The sequence below is a fragment of the Hyaena hyaena genome, unplaced genomic scaffold (assembly GCF_003009895.1).
Source record: "Hyaena hyaena isolate Hyena2069 unplaced genomic scaffold, ASM300989v1 scaffold_862, whole genome shotgun sequence".
Classification (NCBI taxonomy): Eukaryota; Metazoa; Chordata; class Mammalia; order Carnivora; family Hyaenidae; genus Hyaena; species Hyaena hyaena.
The window spans coordinates 468,917-494,644 of NW_024081494.1; the positions used below are offsets into that span (position 1 = coordinate 468,917).

Genomic DNA, 25,728 nt, shown 5'->3' on the forward strand with positions numbered 1-25,728 from the left:
AACTGACAAGTGCATCTGGGGTTCAATCCATTCCTGGTGCCTGGGAACTTCTGTGGAGAGTGTGACTGAAGGAAACTTATCACAGACCTGGGTGCCTTGGGAAGTACAGGAGTTTCCAGGAATATGGGAAGTTCTGTTCCCTCCTTTATTGGATTGCAGTAAATAGGAGGGGAGAAGTCTCGGGCAGGGAGGGGGGCAGTAAGTCTGGATTCTTGTGTTATTTTGAGTTAGGAGAGCTTTAGGAATAAGCGTGCTAGTTTCAGACATTCAATGCTCTGAGGTTGATCTAAATACATGTCATAAGGTTGATCTAAATACATGTCATAATTCTAGAGGTCCACAGTGAAGCTGCCCCCTGCCTGCTATGGTTAATTCTTCCAGTTTAACTTGTTGCCTAAAGATTGTGACATTGTTCCCCAAGTTCCTTAGTTCTAGTCTTCAGAGCCCAAGCCTAGGGTGTGTAGCAATGGTCCAATGTCATACAAAACCTGTTTGCCATACTGTCTACGATGGAAGTGTGGTCACTGGTAGGAACCAATAGTTTTTCCCCTGGATCAAGGTAAACTCAGGGAGTTCAAGATAAATGAGAAAGAACTGGAGCAAGCTCCTGAGGAAGGGCCCTGACAAAGTCTGCAGAGGCTGATCAGTGCAGATGTTGGACAGAGGTGCTATCACTGTGGACACAGCTAGTGGCAGCTGGAGAGCTTGTCGTGCGGCGGCGTTGATCATTTGTGACTGGCGGCCAAAAGTGGAAGATGGCTGTGAAGAATGATGTGGTATAAACATTAGGTTCTTTCCCACATCAGAAAAATAGCAGAGGGCTTCATGCTCATATTTTTTACTGGATTTCCCCCAAACAAATTATTTGCAGTTAGATTTTTCAGGAGTTAGGTTATCCACATGGTTAAGTGCAGAGCTGCTCTCTCTCTCCCTCTCTGGGTGATGGGGAGGGTCCAGGACTGTATCAGGTGGGGTCTGTAGCACTTGTTGAAGTGCCCTGCAGCCAGCTTCTCCTCCAGAGAAGTCAGCTCCTCTCACCCCCTTATCATTCATTGATCGCCCCCCCAGTCCTTTCCACTGCTTCTTTACATCTTTATTTCTTTTCCCTTTCCATAACTGTGTTCTGATTAGTCTTAATGTATTTACCTCTTATGTTGTTCCTACTTGTTCCTAATATAATTAAGATGGTAGTTCAAACAGGAACATGGTACAGCTGGATTAAAAATAAAATAAGTCAGATATCAGGCAATGAAGAAAATTGTAGGAGGCCAAGGGTATGGTTTGTGAACAGTGAACACAACACTGTGGTCCTTCTGCCCTGGTTTGGGTTCTGAAAGTAATCAATTACGTGATTCATATTGTAACCTAAGAATAGATTGGTATACAGGCACATGTTTCTTTTTGCTGGGACTGGAGAATGCTTTATCCTGTGGATTCTCATAAAGGAAACACTGTGAGTAGAAAGCTTAGAATTGACCCTGGAGGCCCAGAAGCTCTGTGGCATTTTTCTGAAGAGGCGAAACAAAAGAATCATAGACTTAGATGTTTCTTTTATTTTGCATTGGTAAGTGGACAATATTGGCCATGAATAGGCTCAGAAAATCATGGATAAAACGCTTTACTTCAGGGGCACCTGGGTGGCTCAGTTAAGAGACTCTTGATTTTGGATCTGGTTATGATCTCATGGTTCACGGAATCAATCCCCATATAGGCTTCCGTGCTCATAGAGTGGAGCCTGCTTGGGATTCTCTGTCTCTCTCTCTCTGCCCTTCCTTCCCCAATAAATAAATAAATTTAAAAATACTTTAGTGTCAGTCTGACACATTCAGTGTGTGTGTGTGTATGTGTGTGTGTGTACAGGATGTCTGTAGAAGCAAAGAGTGCTGCTGTGTTAACTCCGCTGTCTAGTCTTGAAAATTCTAATTGGCAAAGAAAAGGGAGACGCTGATCTGTCTTTAATTTGAAAGATGTTTGCATGTGCTTTGCATAATGTTAACACTTAAAACAGTTGGCAAACTTGAATAAGAATCTCATGCCAACAGTTTATACATTTTTGGCTTTTTGCTTCAGGATACAACTCCATACAACCTCATTCCATAATACCAGCTTCATCCATTAGGTCTGTACTGAGGCCGTAGGTCTCTCTCACTGCTGATCAGCTAGAGAGTTTCAGGGTACACCATTTGAAAAATGCAAGCAGCTTTTGTCTAGTTTTATTGTCATTGCAATGATAATGCTAGCCTCACACTATTTCCTGGCAAGAGATCTTCAAATGACACGAAGGGTAAGAAGAGGAATAGGAATTACCCTTCAAAGTGAGCAAGATGATGAACTTCAGAGGGAAAAATAATGCACTTTATTTTGTCCCCAACCCAGTCCTCAGATCGGTTCCAGGCTCACCTATTATCCATTAGTGTGCTCCTTTCTTCCCATCAGGCAGTCCCCACCTTCTTCTACTGTGGCTTTTTCTACAAAGTGCCCATATTAGCCCTACTCACATCGGTATTCCACCTGATGGAGGGATCTCAACAAACTCAAAGTATGGTTAGGCAAGAAGGGCAAGTCACAAGACTGCTTACTGTGTTTGGGATTCTTACCCACCGGCATGCACTTGGGTCACGGCTGTGCAACCTAGTGTCACCGTTGTGGAACAGCCCCCATCGCCAGTGTCTGTTTCTGTGTTCTTAGCTTGAAAATTGCCTGCCTGTGGGCTGAAAGTGCTCCCAATTTTAGCATTTGTTTTGAGCCCACATCTGCCTACTCGTCCTGAAAGCAAAGCTGTTTGCACGGAACTTGATTGAAAGTGAACATGCCAGAAGGAAATGCTTCTTTCCCCCACCCTGCTGGCATGGATCTTTCTCTCTGTAGCTGCCTGCTTGCTTACAGTGTTAGGCTTTGCTTTCCTGCTCTTTCAGGGCATATTGGGAGCCTGACCATCTCTCACATTGGGAAGTCTTTTGGGTTCAGTATAGCTGACTAAATGAGTTTTTCATTTGCCTCAGAGGAATGAATGGTTGAATCAGACCAAGGACACGTATTTGATATTCTGCTTGCTCTGGCAGAGCAGATGCCTTCCATTACTGGATTTTGAGGAAGTTATTTAGAAAATAATAAAACTCACAGCTAAGCACTGATTTTTTGTCTGTATCCTGCCTCGTTGCCAGCTTTACTGTAATTATGTCATTCAGGGAAAGAGCCTAACCATTTCCCTTCGCTGGCCCCTTTATGTTTCAAAAGAGCGGAACTGTGGCTGTATTTCCAAAGAAGTAAATCACGTGCAAGAAGTCATTAGGGATTTTGGAAGGGTTTATTGAGTGAAATCTTGAATGGAATGGCAAAGGGAGCTGAGTTGAGAACAGTCCTGCTGATGGGGGTGGGGGAGTGGGGGGTGAGGGGTGGAGGGGAGTGGGGGGGTGATGTGAGGTTAGTGGAGGTGACACAGCTCTTAGTGGTTACTGAAAAGCTCAAGGAGGCAGATATAGGAGTTGCTGGAAGTTTATGAAATTTTGCAGTGCTTTTCCATGAAAGAACATCCACAAAATTATAGTTTTACCTCATTAATAAGCCAGTGGGAGGGATACAGAAACATCAATAATAGCCTAATGTGACTCTAGAATGATGTGTCTTCTATTCAGAGGATCTTGGCTGCATTGACAAGACTCAAATGGTCTTTAACTCTCACAATAGTTCATTCTAAACATTTCCACTTGCCTCCTACCGACCAGCAGCTTTAGATTAGGGATAGCCAATGGAACTTTCTGGGCAGACAGAAATGCTCTATGCCTTTGTCATTCAGTACTGTAGCCACTAGCCACCTGTGGTACTGAGCACTTGGAGTATGGCTAATACAAGTAAGGAGCTAAAATAGTAATTTAACCTCAGTTAACTTTGATTTAAATTTACCCAGCCACACTTGGCTAGTGCTAACATATTGGACAGTGCAGCTCTATATCCTTAGGAGTACCCAGAGCTTCTTGGGAACCACATTGGTAGAGATTCAAATTTTAGTTGGCTTAAGGGGACAACCCAAGCAAAGAATTAGTGAAGTCCCAATTTTGATCCAGTCTGATACACAATCTGGAAAAGTCCCTCTTTCCCCACTCTTCTGGAAGGCAGGGAACCCACCGGCTAGCCCCCATTTTTTAATGTTTATTTTTTTTATGTTTGAGAGAGAGAGAGAGAACAGAGAGAACAGAGAGAGAGGGAGACCTCTCTTGGGAGACTGAAAGATCATGACCAGAGCTGAAGTCGGACCCTTAACCAACTGAGCCACCCAGGTACCCTTCCCCTGATCTTTTTAACATCTGCTGTTGTGTTGGACAGATAGGTAGGGCCAGCCAGTTTCAGAAGGAGCAGCAAGACTGAGATAGAGAAGACACTGCATTTAGATTTAGTGACATTAGCATTCTGCCAAGAGGAATGACTTGATTTCATATTAAAGCCCTTTAAAAATGTAGACTAATCCAAAAGGCTGTTACCTGTCACAAACCTTTGTGTTTCTGTGTATAACACTAACAAGGAGACCTTGAATTCATGGCCTGTTTGTTAACATTCATGATATTTTCAAGCAGCTGTCCTAGAGTCTGCACCAGTGGACCGAGCAGGAGTGGAAAGTTCCCCGGTGGCGGACAGCTCAGAACTTTCACCTTGCCGGTCACCCTCAACTCCCCAGCACCTCCGCTATCGTCAGCCTGTAGGTGAGCTCAGAAGGGGACGTAGAAATACAAAAGTGAAAGATGGTTTCTAGCTTCTGACTTTTTCTTTTGCCTTACTGTTTCACTCCCAAAATATTTTTTAGTCTCAGTTATGAAAATTCATTGGAAGCAAACAATGTCACTGTCAAGTCGTGGAGGCATAGATGATTAGAGAATATGCCATTAGTATAACTAATACTGACTTGACCCCATCATTGCATTGCACTCTGTCTGGAGTAACATGAATCAAGAGGCTTGTCCTTAGATGATAGCCAGTTGAAGAATCTCTGTGATGGTTTTACCAAAATGTTCCCAGACCCTGATACCTTGTCATAAATCCCAGTGTAGTCTATATTAAATAGGCTCATCAGGGGCACCACAATTTGGGGGGGGACCTTATTAAGGTCCAGTTGCATGGGATCCTAATTATCATTATTATTCATGTGGCAGAAACTGATATATTTTCTATAGTTATGAATTATAAAGTGTTTCCCATAATTTGTTTTAGAACATACCAAATGTCCTCTAAGGAAGAAAAACCATCAGACCAAAAGGTAGAAATCTTTTATCTCCTCATTGTTCAAATAAAAAATTCAAAACATAATTGATTTTTGAAACATTTTACAGTGGCTTGCTATTAGGGTATGCATTCAGACAGTGTTTTCCTATTAAGAGTTACAAACTTTAAACACTTTTTAAATCTTAGAAATGCTAAAAACAAATTAAGTATATGTTAATCCTTACGTTTTTCTTTACTAATAAGGAAAATAAACAGTTGTTTTTGAGTAGTTTCCTTCTTTCTACTCAAATCAGTTATTTCAAGCTGAAAGAGAAAACTGTTCAATTATGGAACCAGATTCACCCTAAGTGATCCAAGTAAAATGTAGAAATGTTTTTACTTTCATAGTTCTGCTTCAAGTAAGGCAGTTTAGCAAAAAGTAAAATGTATGCTCAAAATGGCCATTTTGTTTATAGCCTTGGCCATGTGGTAGAAGCTGTTGTCATTGCCATCAGATCCAAGAGAAGCTAACCTGGGTCCGGCTGTTGCCAGAAGACTTGCCCAGAGGGGTATCGGCCCTTGGGGAGTGGACTGATTTCAGACTTCTGATCAATCATGGGTCACCCTGACATTTGGGTGGTTCTGGTAAATAAAGGTGGCAAGCAAGACTTCCCTGATCTACTATGGAGTTAGCCAAATCTCTTTACTACTCCTAGAGCTTTGGTCAGTCCAGGCCTTGGCCACTTCCTTGATCATTGCCACATGGGACAGACCCCCTCTTGAGTTCATGGTAACCTGGAAGAGTTTGTGGTCAAAGCTCATGGAAGCAAAATTCTACCAAGGCAAGAGATAAATGCTATTCACCCGGTTCACTATTATCAGGGCTTTGTTTTATAGCCCCCCTTTTATATATTTATGTTCATATATAAAATTTTTAAATTTATATAAGCAGTATTTTGAAATCCTATCTTGTTTGTGAATTAAACTAAGTCTTTTGTTATTTCTCTGATATAACTAAATCCCAGAGACATAGGAACATAGGAAGGAAGCTGAAATCTGTGACAAAATGGAAGATTCAAATAGGGACAGTATCGCACATTTTCTTGGTGTGTAGCTGAAATTTTGCCTTTTCATCTATCCACTTGCCACTGTATTCCACAAATATTTAAAGTCTAAAGCTAAAGTAGAGCTGTTCTGTCTTTCTCCTTGGGTCTATTAAGCAGCTCTTTTCTTCTCTTCTTATTTATTTATTTTAAGCACAGCTACATCACTTTAGGGGCAAACTAATAAAAACCCTTCAGGTCAGAATCACAGTGAACTATTTTCACTAAAATCCTGAATGAAGAAGAACAGTAGAGTTGGCATGAGCATTTTCAAGTGCTGTGTGTAAAATATCTAAGGAGGGAAGGGATTGCAAACAGGTGCTCAGAGCATCCTTTGATTTTAGAATGCATCCTAACTTTAGAGGTGTTGTGAGAAGAAAATTCTATTGCTAATATGATGTAGGACAGTTTTTAAAAATATTTTTATATTGAGATAGAATTCACATACCACAAAGTTCACCATTTTAAAGTATACAGTTGAGTCATTTTTATTTATCCACACACTGGGGCAGCCCTCACTCCTGTCTCACTCCAGAACACTTTTATCACCCCAAAAAGAAACCCTGTACCCATTAGCAGTCTCTTCCCACTCCCATCTTCCCCTAGCTTCTGGCACACTAATCTACTTTTGTCTCTATGGATTTACCTATTCCAGACATTTCATATGCATAGAATCATACAATGCATGACTTTTTGTGATTGACTTCTTCCACTTAGCATAAGGTTTTGAAGGATCACTCATGTTGTCATATGAATCAGTACTTCATTCCTTTTTGTAGCCCTGTAATATTCCCTTGTATCGGTACAGCACATTTGGTTTATCCATTTAATGGTTGATGGACGTTTGGGTATTTGTACTTTTTGGCTATTAAGAATAGTGCTTCTGGGGATAGTCATGTATAAGTTTTTGTGTGAATATGTTTTCACATCTCTAGGGTGTGTACTGAGCACGGAATTACTAATATAAAATCTTGTTATTCTCCTATTAACAAAGGCAGTACAAGGCATTTGGCCCAACCCTTCATCTGGTGCAGGAATGAAAATGAGAATTTTTATTACCGAATATGATCCATCTGCCTCACCATGCCATTTCCATTCTTTTAAATAACCAGGACAGACGGCTGACAACTCTCACTGCTCTGTGTCGCCTGCTTCTGCTTTTGCAATTGCCACGGCGGCTGCAGGACACGGGAGTCCACCAGGTGAGTAGGGACGAGCAGCTATGCACACGCTCACAACAATTGATATGAAATCAGTGGTCCTTGGCTTCCAAAGTGTTGGTGACACACTGGGCAGCTCATTGAGAATGCAGATTCCCAGCTCCCATTCTCAGTGCATCAGACTGACATTTATTTATTATTTACTTATTGACTTATTTTTAACTTTCTTATCTGAGTATAGTTGACACCCAATGTTAGACTAGTTTCAGGTGTAAATCCTAGCGATTCAACATCTGTACGTTATGGTATGCTCACCATAAGTGTAGCTACCATATTATTGACTATATTCCCTATGTTGTGACTTTTATTCCCATGACATACTCATTTCAGAGCTGAAGCTTATATCTCCCTCTCCCCTTCTCCCATAGACTATCTTGTAAGTAAGTACCTTCAGGTGACTCTCACACAGGTGTTGTGGGGGGATACTTTTAAGAACTTCTGTATCAGAGAAGAATGTGTTACTTCTCCCATGTTGTTTTAGAGGGCTCTCCAACCTTTTTAGCCAAATTACCAGGAATAAATGTCTCCTTTTTAATTGAGTACAATGCTAAAAGCATATGCAAGGTGGGAGGGAAAGCTTGTGGAGGGAAGGAGGATGGAGGGGCTATTGCTTCAGCTGACTCATCATTCACTTTCAGTAGCTTCATGATGCTTTCTGAATTCTCCTGGTTAAGTTTGCAGGTAATGAAGAAGTACTTAAAACAAAAGCACAGTATTTTAGTAGATGAAAATTATAATTCATTATCTCTCATGTGCAAGAAGGACATTATATTAAAACAAATCTGTATGTGGTTTTAAACAGCCTTGTTGCTGTGAGTCTCTTCATCTAAACTAACCCCGTGGGTTCTGATCATCATACTTTGTAGAATCATGAGTGAGGGTGTATTTTGTTAATTAGCCATTGTTTACCTACCACAAAAGAGTCCATTTCTAAAGCCTATGAACCTGCATTCAACAATAGTAACTAGTAGGTACTATCTGTGTGACTTCTTTTTATATTGAAAAACAAAGAAATGATCTATAATGAACATGAACTACTATATATATATGCATATATAATCCCATCTGAATGGAAATCTTTGCAGATTAACCACATTCTGCCTCTAATATTTTGCCACACATGATGCATTTGATGTGGTCTGGAAAATTAGGGTGTTTTTTGCTCTGTTCTCAAAACCTTCTCCCAAAAGTCCCATCAACATAACACAAGACAGCCTATACTGGTAATAGTACTGATGTCTTATGAATCCAGTTGACTTCTGTTGTTGACTCCATTCTGTAATAATGAACATTTTTTTGGTGAAGTAATAAAGGAATCTTCATTATGCCATCAACAGAACTGGTTATCAACTGTGATTCGTTGAGATCTCTCCTCTGTTTTTCGGTCTCACAAGCTAGTCTATCTTTGGAAAGAGCCTTCTCATAGGTTTCATAATTTAAATATGGTTCATGAGAGAAAACAGTTTTTATGTTAATTCATGATGACCCTATTTCTGCATTTTCTGGAGGCTGGTTAGGGGAAGATTTTTCTTTTTCACCTGGGATTGCAGTGAAGTTCTAATGAGCTTTAGAGAATGGCTTTCTGACTTTGGCTTGTCTGTGCAATATAGGCCAGAGGGTAAAGTAACCAGAACAGCAAAGTCTTCCTCACCATTTGAACACTGCTGTTTCTGCTGCCTTTTTTCTTACTTCTCCCCCGCAAATGAAATACCTCTAGGAAGAAAAGTCTCTTTGGTGAGCCAGCTGAGGAGGGATGGATGGTGACTTACCACAGAAGGTGCCACTAGGGGCAGGGTAGCCTGATCCTGAGTAAGCAGACTGCTTTTTTCATTACGGTGCTGCTGATGTTGCCTGTAATGTGATCGGGTGCCCCATGATGCAATTTTGGAAGTAATGGAATTGAAGATTGGATTTGGCACCATCTGTGGCCCTACTGTAAAGGCAGCAAGTTGCACATGGATCAGTTGCAGTAGCTCATGGTGGTAAGAAAGGGGGTTTCTTTTGGACTGGAGGCCAGTGCCTTTCTGGGGCTCAGTTCCCCCGTGGAACCTCATAGGGGATTCCTGGAGAACTCGACAGAAGAGCTGGTTGCACAGGTGGCTGGGGAAGGTGGACTGGGAGCAGAAATGGGGAAGTGTGAAGATGAAGATCTGGACTTACTGACTAGCCAGGGAGAGTATGAGCTGCCCTGAGAAGGGCTAGACCCAGATGTTCAGGTGTTCAAGGGCAGGGAGTGCTAGATGGTGGGTAACTCCCAAACCAGACTTTGTGTCCACACTCTGATTCAGGAATCATCGTTCCAGACCTAAGGAGTTGCCGAGGCCAGCAGAAGGGGAGATTGTATAAATAAGTGAATGCCATGCTTGCACCAGCCTCTACAGGCTCCTGTCTGCTTGTACGACTGTAATGCAGGCCCACTGATGGTGCGGCTCTGCTGTGTCCCTGCCCATGACAGGAAACAAGGTCCCACCCAGTTAGGCCATGTGCTCTGTAGATTGGGCTTCCATGTTTCAGGCTGTCTTCAGGCTCCCTCCTTCTTTAATCCTCCCCTACTTTCACACCCCAACCCCTACCCCCATCCAAACACACAGGAGCCTGGCAACTCTGAGTTAAGGATTATGTTTTCAAATATTCACTCCAGGCATTTGCATATTAAGCTGTTTCTCTTTAATTATTGCTTGGAAAGCTTTGCTACTTCATTAAAAGAAATTTCAAATTTAGCAAGAAAGTGGACAGAAATTATTTTTTGTAAAGACACCAGACAAGTTGCACATGTTTGGCTCTAAAGGCAGAGAAAGATGATTTTATTTGTGGAAGATGGTCTGGGATCCACTCCCTGGTGTCTGAGCCTGCCTAATTTCCACACACACAGGAAAAGCATGGATTTTCCCCACTGGTTTATTTTAAGACCTAGAGCCCTGCCCTTTCCAAAGACAGATAAATCTCTCCTTCTATGTCATGCCCTCTTTGCCTCTATTGGAGGTTACTCACTGGAGATGAATGCCCATTCTGTGGGCATGATTGCAACCCTAAATCAATCCCTCTTAACTTCACATTATGAAGACTTAACAGTTTATTTTGTGCTTGCCTTCTGATTGGCAGCCATGTTACACTGGGCTCACTTATGGTAGGATCTAGAATTTTGGGGCCTAACACTTATACAATTTATCTCAAGGAAAAGAATATAAAAGGACAAGTGCAAACTGTCAGCACACCTCCCAGGGCTTTGGAAGAAGCCCATACACAGTGAGAGGCTCAGAAGCTCAAGCTTCATCAGCTTCCTGGTAAATCTGCTTATGAGTCCACTCCAGATCATTCTTGGAATTACAGCAGCTATAGGGAATTTTGTTCATTTGCAGAGGAAGTTGAGGAGGAGGTGGGACCAGTCATCCTCAGTCAGTCAAATAAGTGCCCTGTCCTGGAGTGGAGCTTTAATTCTGTACAAGATCGAGACAAAGGACAATTGACAAGGTCTTGTGTGCCACTACACTGGTTGCAATATATTTTTAAGCATCTGTTCAAATTTAGAAGCTCTGCATTAAAGTAGAAACTAAAATGTGTGCATTTCAGATGGATGCTGATACAGGGAATCTGCAGGTGCAGTTTTGATATGGTTAAGATATGAATAGAAATGCAAATCCAATGAATACACATATCAAGGCACATCACTGTGCTTACTACACACCTGAAGCTCTAGGGTTAATGATAGCGTTTATGAAATGATCTCAAATAACATATGGAAGTGTGAGGTGGGTATTTTTATAAGACTAGAAATAATGGCAGTGGAGTTACCAAAAGCACCTCTTGATTATCCATGAGCAGATTATATGTTTTACTGTTCTGTGCAAGTCAGGGTAAATTCACAAAATAGAGGAATGGTTGAGTGTACTTATGGGAAAATTAATGGCACAGTTACAATTGCTTAGGGAAATAGCAAGTTCTTTATTGGTGATTACATGGTGCTATTAAAGTAGATAATTCATAATCTGTTTTCTCTTCTGTCAAACCACTCAAGCCAGTGTAGTCAATAGAAGATCTGAACTTGGTGTGAATTTGGCTTGGGCTGGTTTTTAAAAATGCTGGTACCTGGTCCCATCCCCAGAGATTCTTATTTCATTGGTCTGGGTGCATCCTGGGCATCAGGATTTTTTAAAGTTCCCCAGGTGGTACTAGTGGAGAGCCAAGCTGGGGAACTGCTGGCGTGGAGGAGGTGTGCTTGTTCCTTCTCTGGTTACAACATTCCCAATTTATTTCACTAAAGGTCTGACCCTTCTAGACTGTGGTATTTTCTCCTTATTTTTTTGAAAATGTTTACTTATTTATTTTTGAGAGAGAGCACAAGCAAGGGAGGGGCAGAGAGAGAGAGAGGGGAGGACAGGGGATCCGAAGCAGGCTTTGTGCTGATAGCAGAGAACCCCGTGTGCGGCTCGAACTCATGAACCATGAGATCATGACCCAAGCTAAGATCAAGAGTTAGACGTTTAACCAAGTGAGCCACCCAGTTGCCCCTGTTATTTTCTCCTTAGATAAGACAGGAAGTGACATGGGGAGCCTGGGTGGCTCAGTTGGTTGAACGTCCGACTTTGGCTCAGGTCATGATCTCACGGTTCGTGGGTTCGAGCCCCACGACAGGCTCTGTGCTGACAGCTAGCTCAGAGCCTGGAGCCTGCTTCAGATTCTGATTCTCCCTCTCTCTCTCTCTGACCTTCCCCTGCTCGTTTGCTCTCTCTCTCTCCCTCTCTCTCAGAAATAAACTTAAAAACTTAAAAAAAAAAAAAAAAAAAAAAGGAAGTGACAGGGATACTCTTCCCCAAGCTGGGTAAGGCTTGGACAGTTTTTTACCCTGAAGTTTTGACCTTTGTTACAGAGAAGGCTCTTGGCATATTTCACAACAGTGCTCTTCCCCCTTCCCTGCAAGAGCCAGAAGTGGTGTGGGGGCCCCTCAGGATACAGTCCCCAGCAGTTCCCACTCTTAGGCTGGTCCACATTCAGCCTCTAGCAGTTCAGCAAAACCACCATTCAGTGTTGCTGTCGGGTCGTGGCTTTAGCAACATCTATTTCAGATAAGCAGATACCAGCTGTGTCTCTCAAGATGTACCTGTCCCTCCAGAGTTGGGGGTGGTCATTTGTCCTACAGCCTCAATTTTCTGCTGTGTCCAAGAAAGGTCATTGATTTTCAGTTTGTATAGCTTTTTCTTGTTGTAAGGACAGATGTATTAGCTTCTCAGTTCTTTATATGTCAGAGCTGAAATTGAAAGTCTTACTTGAAATTTTTATGGTCATTCTATTGATTCTGTAGGTCAATTTGGGGAGAATTGCTAGTCTTAACAATATTTAGCCTTTTAATCTATGAATATGGAATGTCTTTTTATTTATTTAGGTCTGTTCTCATTTCAGCAATGTTCTTCAGTCTTTCAGCATATGTCTTACATTTGTTTTGTTGCATTTATTCCTAAATATAAATGACTCTTTTTTTGTTTGCTGGTCCCTGCCCCACAGGAGGTATCCTAGTTGGGGACATATTTTCCATTGTTTTGTTTTGTTTTTTTCCAAAATACTTAAAAAATCCATTTTTTTCAGTATTTCTCCATTTGAAGTTTACCACTTAGACTGTATCTAATTTATATTTTTAAATAAAAGATTATTATCACTATTATTAATGAAAGCAAAGAAATTTGGCAAACCAAATTTAAATTAACCATGATTCCAAGTCTTATTTTTGAATACACATACACACACACACACACGGATTGCAATGAGAGTTTTGGAACTGTGAAGTTATGTCTTTAACTGTACTAGCCCACAGAGCAGCTAGGAAGGCTCATGTCAGGTAGTCACTGCATTCTTTTTCTGGGAAGATGCCCTACAGTAAGCTAGGTCACATGGAACAGCTCCTCTGCTCATCTTATGTCTTTGATACACTTATAAGCAGACCCAGATCCTTATTCCAGCTGTCCTGGGCACCTTCTTTCCTATGTCTCATTGCCAAATTCACGTTCTTTGTGCTGCCCTTTCCCAGGCTCCATGCAGACCATTCTCCTCTATTACTGTCTCTCTGCAGCACAAGTACAATATGGTTGATTGTGCTTGTTCTCTTCTTTGATTCACTCACATTGCTTAATTGTCACTTGATTGCATTACAGTTTCATCCATTTTAGGGCCAGCCAGGTAACAGAAGGATGGGCTGGAGAGCTGATGCTTTGTGTAAGGGGGACAGCCACCGCTCAGCTCCCCCTGATTTTTCCATGACAGATTACAGACTAGGGCTGTCAAATCAGTTTTCTTTCTTTTCTTTTTTAAGGAACAGCCATAAATCTGGATATTTATGTGAAATATTTTTTTAAATGTTGGAAAGTGAATTCATACTCTTCAAAAATACTGTTTAGGTCAAACAAAATACTTCTGAGGACCATATTTGGCTGTGAACCACTAGTGTGTGACCTCAGAATTCCTGTAATTACGTACATCTAGAGTGTTTATTGATGGAAATAAGACTTCCTGAGACACGTCTACATACTAGCAATGGACTTCTGAGCTCCTTCAGGACCCTTCCCATGACCGTTTCCTATTCCTTTGGCCCAGCTGCTCTAAAGGAAATCCATCTCTTCTCCTCTACTTGACCACTTTGGCTTTTACTGGGTAATCTTATCTCAAAGATCTGAAAGATGCCTCATCATCACCCCCTCATCATAGAAGTAATAGCAGGTATCATTCTTCCCCATCTAGTTTTATAGATTCTGAAGCAAGTCTGAGACCCAGAGTAGTAGAGGGGCAGCCCTGGTCTCACTGTTACTGAGAATAAGGCTCACTCAGATCTGTCCACTGTCGAGTTCTAGCTTTCTTTGTCCTGATGGTTCCTCTAATCTCACCTCATATCTACTTCAAAAAGAACAGAATCCTGGGAAACTTGAATTACTTAATGTTGTTACTGACTCTCCATCCTGTGTTTGTCTGCAACACACCCATTTCATCTTACCACTGATAGGTACACTTGGCCCTCACCTGACAGGGTCAGCAGCTGGTGAGTCCAAACAGATGAGCCCTAGTGACACTAGTCATCTATGGGCCAATTCTTACTTGGCCAGCTGCAGGCATTGTGGATCTGTGATTTTCTTCACAGGACTGCAGAAGCAAGGGCCTTAATACAGTGACAGCATCTGGTCAGTGGAAGTGTTTATCTCTGAATTGAGAAGTGGATTAAATTTTCAGGAGGATGTAGATTTCGATGAATTAAGTGAATGTCACATATGTACCCTGCTGTCTGTAGTTTGGTTCAGGATTTGTGAGAACACTCAGCTCTGTTTAAGTAGCTTATCTATTTACTGAGTGAACTTAAAAGAGAAAGGCATAGGACGTGGACTTTTTCCAGTGTCTACTTCACAAGCTAAAACTGTAAATTCAGGCGGGAATTACAAATTGATTTCCTGTCTCAAACTCAGAAAGCTAATATCATGTAGATGTTTCATTACAGTGATTCTCAATGGGATGTGGGTAGGGTGGAATGCGAACAGTCAGGGACTTTTTCAAAATACCCTTCTCCCCCTGAGGATTCTGAATGGCTTCCTCCCAGAGGCAGGCACTCCAAAACGGATATTATTGATGGTAATGTGCTGCAATGTGCATTGTGTGAAAACTGAAATAAGAGTAAGAATTTCTGCTCTACTATTTCCCATCCTTGGAAAGACCATACTCACTTTCTCACTCTGACTCTTGATCTCCCATTGTCCTGTTTCCTGGTAATCGGTATTGAACGAAACAGGCTGTCTCTAACCCAAGTTAGCAACAGTGTTCAGAAGTCTAAGGTCACAATTCTGGCTGCGTATAGTGTTTCTCATTTGAGGCTCTCCCCATCTTTTCATTTTTTGTGAAACACACCTTGTATTAGTTCTTATTTATCTCCCCCCTTTCCTATCGTCCTATTGTCTTTTTCCCTTGGTATGTTCTCATCTCTTGGAGTTCTGCACTGTTTCAAAGAGGTATGTTCTATTGCCGGTACTGGCTAAATACTTTGTAGGGGCCAGTACAATAAGAAAGTGCTGGTCCCCTTGTTTAAAAAATTATAAAGAATTTTAAGACAGTGACAGTTAAGTATTAAACCAAGTGTGAGCACTTCTAAACTCAGGGCACAGTGCAATCCAGGTTTCAAGCCACGAAGCCAGCCCTGCGGCCTGTAAGCTTGTCAGGATTCTGATAGAATCTTAATGTTCAGGATATGCCCTTTAGTGTATTTCCAGGGTTATATCCTGGTTCTGTAGAGCTTCTCCATGGTGAAAAAGTTCCTAATAGAAAAGCAATCCTGTTTATAGTGAAGGTGGAAAATCTTAGGCTGAAGGAGACTAATTAAAAAGAGGAAAAAAAAAATCTGAACTCAGGACTCTTGAATCTCTGAAGAGATTACAGATTTTTTAAAAATTACCATACAGTACAGTACTTTTAATAATGAAAGAATATAATCTCTGATGAGTCAGGAATAATTTCACTAATAATGACTCAGTGATCATAAAACACAAAGAATCCTCATATAAAAGTAAAACACTTTCTGGCTTCCTGGACTTTTTGTTGTAAAAAAATGCAGTAAGCCAAGTAATCAATAGGCATGTCAACATTACAAAAAATTGGAAATCATTACTCTGTAAAGTGAGGAGTAGTAGACAGTGCCAACAATATGTAATGAGAAATGAAAATTTTCAGTGTATTTTCCTTTTTTTAAAGGAGGAAGAGGGGAGTAGGTGAGAGCCAGAGCATGAGTGGGTGAGGGGCAGAGGGAGAGGGAGACATAGAATCTGACCACCCAGATGCCCCACTGAATTTTCTACTGGGAGAAGTAAGCAGTGATACTATTGTGGTTATATAACATTGCATCAGCTCCATACATTAAAAAGGATGAGATAAGCCTTTAGTTACAACATTTTTCAAAGTAATATATCAGAGATTAAGTGTGATAGTAGAAGTAATGTACAGAAATGTCTACTTTTACACAATTACTGGTGCAAGTCAGCACAGGAGAGCTGAATCTTAGAGCTTCTAAAGTCTATAGTAAGAGACGAATGAGCTTTTCATCTGCCAGGAATGTCCCTCAAGAGCACAGGTCCTGCACGTGTCCTTAACCTTATGCAGCCCAAAGTGTCTGGTTCAGGTTGGTTCTCTTATCAGCTTTTGTGGCCTACAGACTTACAAGTGCTTGGAAGACCTGAAGAGGCAACTTGTTAGCATGTAAGTAGCCTGTTTTATTGACTGTAAATTGATTGCAATTGTGGATGGCTTTTGCAGAGAGTCTCCCAAAGTCACACCCACATCTTGTAAACCCCTGTCTTATGCTGACCTCTTGGGCATTTCTGTATACAAATGGAGTGGTTGCCCTTATTACCAACATGACAGTAACAACAACAACAAGGTTACATCATTCTATAGGGTATACTGTACACAAAGCATTATTTTAAGTTTTATATATATTAACTATATGTGAAATAGTTACTGGCATTATATTTTCTTGCCAATAGAGAAAATTAAGATACAGAGAGTTAAGCAAATTGTCTAAGGTCACATAGGTATTAAGTGACTGCTTTGAATCCTGTCATCTGGCTAATGAATAGAGGATATACAGCAACTATTTTCAATCCCAACCTCTGCCTTGTATATATAGAGCAGAGCCGGAACTTCATTCTTTGGGTTTCTGCAATGCCACCATTTTGATTGGAAAAGGACATGAACGTTTTCTTTCTTTTTTTCCCCCATTTTTAAAATGTATTATTTTTTTATTTTTTAAATAGTTTATTGTCAAGTTGGTTTCTATATAACACCCAGTGCTCATCCCCACAAGTGCCCTCCTCCATGCCCTTCACCCCCTTCCCCTCCCCCCACCCCCATCTGCCCTCAGTTTGTTCTCGGCATTCAAGAGTCTCTCAGGGTTTGCCTCCCTCCCTCTCTCTAACTATTTTTCCCCTTCTTCTCCCCCATGGTCCTCCATTAAGTTCCTCCTAATTCTCCTATATGTGCAAACAATAAGGTGTCTGTCCTCTGCCTGACTTATTTTGGTCAGCATAACACCCTCAATTTCCATCCATGGTGCTACACATGGCCAGATTTCATTCTTTCTCATTGCCATGTAGTATTCCATTGTATAGATACACCACATCTTCTTGATCCATTTGTCCGTTGATAGACACTTAGGCTCTTTCCGTGTTTTAGCTATTGTTGAGAGTGCTGCTATGCACATTGGGGTCCGTGTGCCCCTATGCATCAGCACTCCTATATCCCTTGGGTAAATTCCTAGCTGTGCTATTGCTGGGTCATAGGGGAGTTCTATTGTTAACTTTTTGAGGAACCTCCACACTGTTTTCCAGAGGGGCTGAACCAGTTTACATTCCAACCAAAAGTGTAGGAGGGTGCCCATTTCTCCAAATCCTAGCCAGCATCTAGAGTACTCTGATTTGCTCATTTTAGCCACTCTGACCAGCATGAGGTGGTATCTCAGTGTGGTTTTGATTTGTATTTCCCTGATGAGGAGGGATGCTGAGCATCGTTTCATGTGTCTGTTGGCCATCTGGATGTCCTCTTTGGAGAAGTGTCTGTTCATGTCTTCTGCCCATTTCTTCACTGGATTGTTTGTTTTTTGGGTGTGGAGTTTGGTGAGTTCCTTATAGATTCTGGATACTAGCCCTTTATCTGATATGTCATTTGCAACTATCTTTTCCCATTCTGTCGGTTGCCTATTAGTTTTTTGGATTGTTTCCTTTGCCATGCAGAAGCTTTTAATCTTGATGAGGTCCCAGTAGTTCATTTTTGCTCTTGATTCCCTTGCCTTTGGGGATGGGACATGAGCATTTTCATTGAGTGGGCTGCTGGTTTTAAAAATATGCTCCCAATTCTTTCATACTCCTTCCTTCAAGAGGTGGAGTTTAATTTCTTTAACTTTTTGGGTTGTTAGCACTCAGTAACTTGCTTTTAACAAATAAAATTTAGCAGAAGTGATCATGTTTGATTTTGACACCTATCATCAAAAGGCATACTGACCTCTGTCTTGGTCGTCCCCACTCAGATTTCTTGTTCACAGGGGAAACCATCTTCCATGTCATGAGGAGAGGCCCATGAGGCTAGCAAGAAACTAGAAAGTAGGCCTCTGGCCAACAGCCTCCTGAGTGGGCATGGAGATGGATTTTCTAGCTTCAGTCGAGCCTTTAGATGACTGTAACCCTGGTGGGCCTGTGGATGCAACCTCCTGAGAAACCATGAGCCACACTCATCTCTATAAGCCACTTCTAAAACCTCGTCCTGAAGAAACTATGTGACCATAAATGTGTTTGGAATCTCTAAGTCACAGGGTAAGCTGTTATACAGCATTAGATACCTACTACAGGTAGTGTCATGGCCAAGTTATTTATAATCAAATTGAGTTTAAGGAGCATATTCTCAAGCGAAAGTAATACTGAAAAATAAAACCAAAACGGGAGGTATCACCATCCCAGACTTCAGCCTCTACTACAAAGCTGTCATCCTCAAGACAGTATGGTATTGGCACAAAAACAGACCCATAGACCAATGGAACAGAATTGAGAACTCAGAAGTGGACCCAAAAGTATACAGCCAACTGATCTTTGACAAAGCAGGAAAGAATATCCAATGGAAAAAAGACAGCCTTTTTAACAGATGGTGTTGGGAGAACTGGACAGCAACATGCAGAAGAATGAAACTAGATCATTTTCTCACACCATGCACAAAAATCAACTCAAAATGGATAAAGGACCTGAACGTGAGACAGGAAACTATCAACACCCTAGAGGAGAAAGCAGGAAACAACCTCCTTGACCTCCACCGCAGCAACTTCTTACTTGACACATCCCCAAAAGCAAGGGAATCGAGAGCAAAAATAAACTGTTGGGACCTCATCAAGATTAAAAGCTTCTGCACAGCAAAGGAAACAACCCAGAAAATTAATAGGCAACCAACGGAATGGGAAAAGATAGTTGCAAATGACATATCAGATAAAGGGTTAATATCCAGAATCTATAAGGAACTCACCAAACTCCACGCCCGAAAAACAAACAACCCAGTGAAGAAATGGGCAGAAGACATGAACAGACACTTCTCCAAAGAGGACATCCAGATGGCCAACAGACACATGAAACGATGCTCAGCATCCCTCCTCATCAGGGAAATACAAATCAAAACCACACTGAGATACCACCTCACGCCAGTCAGAGTGGCTAAAATGAGCAAATCAGAGAACTCTAGATGCTGGCGAGGATGTGGAGAAACGGGCACCCTCCTGCACTGTTGGTGGGAATGTAAACTGGTACAGCCCCTCTGGAAAACAGTGTGGAGGTTCCTCAGGAAACTAACAATAGAACTCCCTTATGACCCAGCAATAGCACTGCTAGGAATTTACCCAAGGGATACAGAAATGCTGAGGCATAGGAGCACATGTACCCCAATGTTCATAGCAGCACTCTCCACAATAGCTAAAACATGGAAAGAGCCTAAGTGTCCATCAACAGACGAATGGATCAAGAAGATGTGGTTTATCTATACCATGGAATACTACATGGCAATGAGAAACAATGAAATCTGGCCATGTGTAGCAACATGGGTGGACCTTGAGGGTGTTATGCTGAGCGAAATAAGTCAGGCAGAGAAGGACAAATACCATATGTTTGCACGTATAGGAGGATTAGGAGGAACTTGACAGAGGACCAAGGGGGAGAAGAAGGGCGGAAATGGTGGGGGAAAGGGAGAGAGGCAAACCATGAGAGACTCTTGAATGCTGACAAAAACTGAGGACTGATGGATGTGGGGGGGAAGGGGGGATGGGCATGGAGGAGGGCACTTTGGGGATGAGCACTGAGTGTTATGTAGAAACTAATTTGACAATAAACTATTTGTAAAAAAAAAAAAAAAAAAAAAAAAGAGCATATTCTCAGGATAAAGAAGCATGTCTGGACTATTCCCTGTGGGACAGAGCACCCTGGGCATATTCCCTACCAAATATTTTGAAGTTGAAGAATATATCTGAAGTTAACGTGTAGCTTAAATCTTTCTTATATTTCAAGATTTCTAAATAGTCTTTCTCTTCTCCCTTCACCTGTAGTGCTCTGAATTGAATAGACTGATTTTTCAACAGAGAGCTGAGAGCAGTTTGATTTTAACAACTGTTGCTTAGCAATAGGAACGAACTTAATGGCTCTTCTGCAAACTGAGAGGAGCCTCCCTGTGTAGCTATTGTCTGTCTGTAATGCTGAATTTAAAATTGTAATTACCATTTCAAGATGAAATTGAAGCTGGCCTTTGTGACACATTACACTTACCCTAGCATCTCAGCTACCCAGGGAATTATGTACTGCCCCAGTTTAAGGCCCCTCTGCAGAAGAGCTGGTCTCTTGGAATTGTGGAGCATTTTAGAAGTATCAGACAAAGCTCTGAATCAGAAGCTGGTAAATTCTGCATGGGTAGGTGGTTTGTATTCTCTATATACTGACTTTGTGATTCTGGGACCAAAAACTTGGCTCTTGAAATATTGTGACTAGAAACTGGGCCAATGATATTAGGGAAGGAGACTATGGAGGGTTGGGGTTAGTAGACAAATTTTGGGGAGTAGGAGAGGGTGGGAAGTCTACCTGCCATGTTTTTACTACTCAGCTCCAGTGGAAAGACTTTTAGAAATGTCAGCTGCTTTGAATTTTTAAACAAAAGGTCCAAATCTGCTTGTTCATCAGAGAGGTTGGTATCGAGATTCAGAGATCTCTGCCTGGCTTAAAAGTATTATTCTTTCCCACTCTTTGGGTTAAATGATGCACACATTTATTTTATTTTATTTAATCTTCAGTTAGCTCTCTCGGTCTTTGTGTGTGCACTCTGTGCCGTTCCAGGTACTATGGAAAGATAAAAATGAAATATGAGGCATTGCCTCTACTTTCTAAATATTGACAATCCAGTTGAGAAGATTAGATGACCAGGCATGAAGTAAGCCTCAAATGATCAAGATGGGAATGCCAGGTTGCTAATAATAATCAGTATTATTATCGGCCATGTTGTAAAACTTTGGACTTGGAAACCAAGAGAAAATGTCACAGTAGCCAAGTAACAAGGCTTCAGTGCATGACCCTGAAAGAAGAGGTTAATATAGTTTCAAAGTATTTCATACATCCTTCATATTCACTTTCTCTGAAAATAGTGTTGTTTTTTTTTTTAACTTGGAGACAGCTTTTTTTCTCTGGATCTGCAATTATTCTTTTATGGGAACATTATTTTTTATCCCTGGTGTGTGTGATAGTCTTAGGAATTTAGCTGGAATTAGATTAAGTGAAGGCAGCGTCCATCATATTTGATTAAATTAATATTGCCATGATTTCTACACAAGCAACATAATGAGAAGTGATGAAAGACTTGCACTGAAGCAAATTATATTTCAGTGGCTTCAAAAATCAGGCGCCATAAACCCACAGAAGACTCCCAAATAGACAAGTAGAAATAGAGTAAAATAATAGTATTGTGGCGTGTGTGTGTATTTTAAATAAATGTAACAGATAGTCATGGGGGGCTAAATGTCTCCTTGTTCAGGTATTACTGGATCACCAGCTGTAAAGAGCCTGAGGGTATATATTTAAAGATGTTTTAGCATTTGGTGGCAACATTGCCTATAATCCTCCTCCTCCTCTTTACAGGGTTTTCTTTGTCTTGCATCTAATTTTCAAGATCTTGTACACAATTCAGAACTAATTCAAAACAGTGGTAGAACGTTTTGGGATAAACCTTCATCTGGCAAATAATGTTATGTCATCTCCCTTGATTCCTGTGAATCGTGCGTAACACAAACCACAGTCCCCTCAAGAGGCAGGCACCAAAAGTAAACAGTCTTAGCAAAGGCTGTATATGCTGCCTCCATGAACTTACCTTCCTCACTGCAGTGTCAAAGTTTTGTCAGTGTCCCTGACAAATGTCCTCACTCCCTTTTTTATATCCTAGCATTATGGGTTTATAAAGACAGTCCCATACCTTATGTTTGTATAATGCCTTATGATTTCAAAGCCCTTTCATAAATAATGGCACGTGTGTCCATCACAGCAAGCCGGGGGAGGTGGAAGGCAGATGTTACTTGCTATTCTGTGTATAATGAAACAGGCTGAACTAGGTAGAGTGACTTTTTCATGGGCAGTTATAAATTATGGAAATAGGACTCAAGTCCAGGTCTCTGGACTCCTAGTCCAGTGCTTATTCTAGTAAACCTGGTTAGTTTTGTAAAGTGGTATTTCAGAACCATGTACCTCTGATATTTTCAAGAGACAGTTAAACAGTTAATTGGTAGGCAGTTCACTTGTATCCAATTAATTGGTTGCCGATGATTTTAAATTTCTAACCATCTTCAAATATGAATCTCAGCTTTCTTCCCTTCCAGATCGAGTCATTTTCTGTATATTTAGAGGTTTCAGAAGTGACCTTTTATTCCTGGTGTCCTGTGTGTGCTTCATGGTTTATGTTTAATTTCCCAGCAGGGCTAAGGACTTAGCACCAAAGCATTCCTGAGGAGGGGTACTTAGATACTGATTGGCACACAGGAAGACACTTTGGGCAGTTTGAACATATTTCTTTGTTCTCCAGACATTTCTTCAGATAAACATCAAGGCCAGTAAAATAAACCCCTGAATTCACCAACCAAATTTTACTTATTTACTTTGTCATTTTAAAATCCACCTACCATGCGTTTCCTTCAAATACGTTCTGCCATTCAACCACCCTTGATGGTGACTTAGATATAGCCTCTCATTTTCACAGATTGGCTGGCTGCCCTGCTGTTTTGAAATTTTTAAACAGCTGTATTGAGGTCTACTTCATATACCCTACACCTCATTCATTTAAAGCATAGCTTTAGTACCACCCTGCCCTCCTTAGTGTGCTCCCAGTCTATTGAAAACCCTCAGGCTGCCAACTGTAGAAGACAATTCAGTCAAGACCTATGACAGACTCACAGTGTCTGTTCTTGATCTTGGCACTGTGACGTGGTTGGAGGATACAGTGAAGAAGCCCCTTAACCTCTCAGGAGTTAATGGTTCATCCTGAGGATTTGACCTTCTTACTTTGTTGAGGATGTGAAAGAGAGGCTGTGTGCCTTTTCTCAAGGACAATGCTCTCTGGAAAAGTAGCCTCTGATTCCTGGTAGCTGGAGCTGTGGCAGTGGAAAAAGAAATTCTTCGAGGAAAAGGGGCCATGCGGGCCTCAAAGAGAAGGCATTATCAGTTAGAACAGTTAAGACTGTGTCTCCAAGGAGTCAATAGTGAAAAGTGGTCAGGAGAATGGATTTTGGTGTCAGATAAACCTGTGTCTAAGTCCTGCTGCTTGTCTAGCTGTGTGATCTAGGGCAGCCTCTCTGAGTCTCATTGTTTTCATTTTAAAGTAAGGATAATGATTGTATCTTCCTCACAGAGTTGTCAGGAGGATTAAATGAGACGATGCATGGCGCTTCTCCACCCAAAATTTGGAACCAACATAGAGTTCTGTGCTGACAGCTCAGAGCCTGGAGCCCACTTTGGATTCTGTGTCTCCTTCTCTCTCTGTCCCTCCCCCGCTCACACTCTGTTTCTCTCTCTCTCTCTCTCTCTCTCTCTCTGTCTCTCTCTCAAAAATAAACAAACATTTAAAAAAAACTAAATCATGTGGATGAAACAGCCAGTAGGAACAACAGGAAATATTCACTGAGCATTTAGTTGGTACACACTGCACCCCCCGCTGATTGTTATGGGGCAAGAATTAGTAAAATAACTGGAAAAGACACCAATTGTTTGTCTTCCCATGATTATCCCATGAAAGGAATATAATTTCTGGGCATAATCAAGAGAATTAGAAATAATTATGTTAAATGAATCTGTGGTATACAGTGGTATTCACTGCAGTAGATTCTTGTGTGTAATGACAGATAATTGGCGACAGAGGAGGTGAGAGTCTCGCCAGTATGCTTTTATGGTAGTAATGGCAGGTCTTGCACTGGGACTGTTCTGGAAGAGGAAGGATCTAACAAATGTTAGTGTAGACATTTTTGATAGATTATATGTAGGAGATGATAAAAAAGAAAGCAGTGCAGATGATTCAATTGTGAGTCTAAGTCCTGAAAAACTAAGTTAGTAATGCGATAATAATCTCAATTGACATTTAGGTAAGTGTTAGATGTCAGCAAGAAATCTAAGCGGGGAGAACCAGAGAAGGGACTAGATGTACTTCCAAGATGCGTTTGTCCAGCCTCTTTTACCCTTGGAGAGGCATCCCCTGAGGTTGTTTATTTACACCTATTTCGTTTTGGAAAGGGCTTGAGGCAGATCTGTGAGTCTGAGTCAGAAAACATTGCCTGGATTCCACTCTGGATAGGGTGCAAAGGAGATTGAGTTTGGAGTCCAGAGGGCACTGGTATCTTAATAATACTAATTATATTGGCAACCTTCTATCTTGAAACTGTCACATTGTTGCCATTGTTGAAGACAAGGTCATCTGATGTGGCTTTTGTTGTGAGTTTCAGTGGATCAAGGGACAAGTGCTCTCACTGCCTGTATGTACAGCCTCGGGTTCTGAGTTAAGTCACTTACTAGCTCTTTGGGACATCAGTTTCCTCACAACCAAAAAAAGGAACAATCATGTCTAATTTACTGGAGATTTTAAGAATTAATTCCCTTTCCCCCTCCCCCCAGCATAGTGATAATCAGAAGGAAAGGTACTACTACTTGAGGACAAATTTGTAGTGTGAGTTGCGGGATAGAAAATGGATTAAGCCCCATTTTTTGGTGCCTGGGACTTATTTATGCTTCCTGCTCATTGACACTTTCATACTGTCTGGTTGACCTATGCCTGAAAAAGATGGCTCTGTTGGATACAGAGAATGCTGAGAATGGAGAAGCAGAAGTTTGGGATCCTCTAAGATGGATGTCTGAACATCTCTAAGATGTCTGAATAGCTTCCAGTCCCTTTATTTCACCTACTTGTGGGATTTTCTTACACAAGAGGTCCTTGAACCTTCCCCTGATAATGCCCCAGCCACACTAGTGTATCAGCAGCCCAGGTGTTTGGACCGACATTCCTGTGTATGATTTTTATAGGCACTATCTTGGACCATAACCAGAGATGGACTTGGCTATACTGGTGCTGTGATTATGTATGTGCTCCAGAATAGTTTCCAATGTGGTTTAATTCAATTTGTGATTTTTTCAAGTCCTGATTAATTTTTATGCATAATGATT

General features: G+C 41.3%; 1 protein-coding gene across 2 annotated transcripts in view; it reads left to right on the forward strand.

Annotated features, from left to right (window-relative positions):
• The window catches only part of RASGRF2 (Ras protein specific guanine nucleotide releasing factor 2), a 240,674-nt gene that overhangs the window by 138,382 nt on the left and 76,564 nt on the right, over positions 1 to 25,728 (forward strand). For both annotated transcript variants that reach the window (XM_039220115.1, XM_039220116.1), the window contains exons 16-17: positions 4,572 to 4,697; positions 7,409 to 7,498. In XM_039220115.1, the coding sequence (XP_039076046.1) occupies positions 4,572 to 4,697; positions 7,409 to 7,498 (216 nt within the window). The remainder of the gene's footprint in view (positions 1 to 4,571; positions 4,698 to 7,408; positions 7,499 to 25,728) is intronic.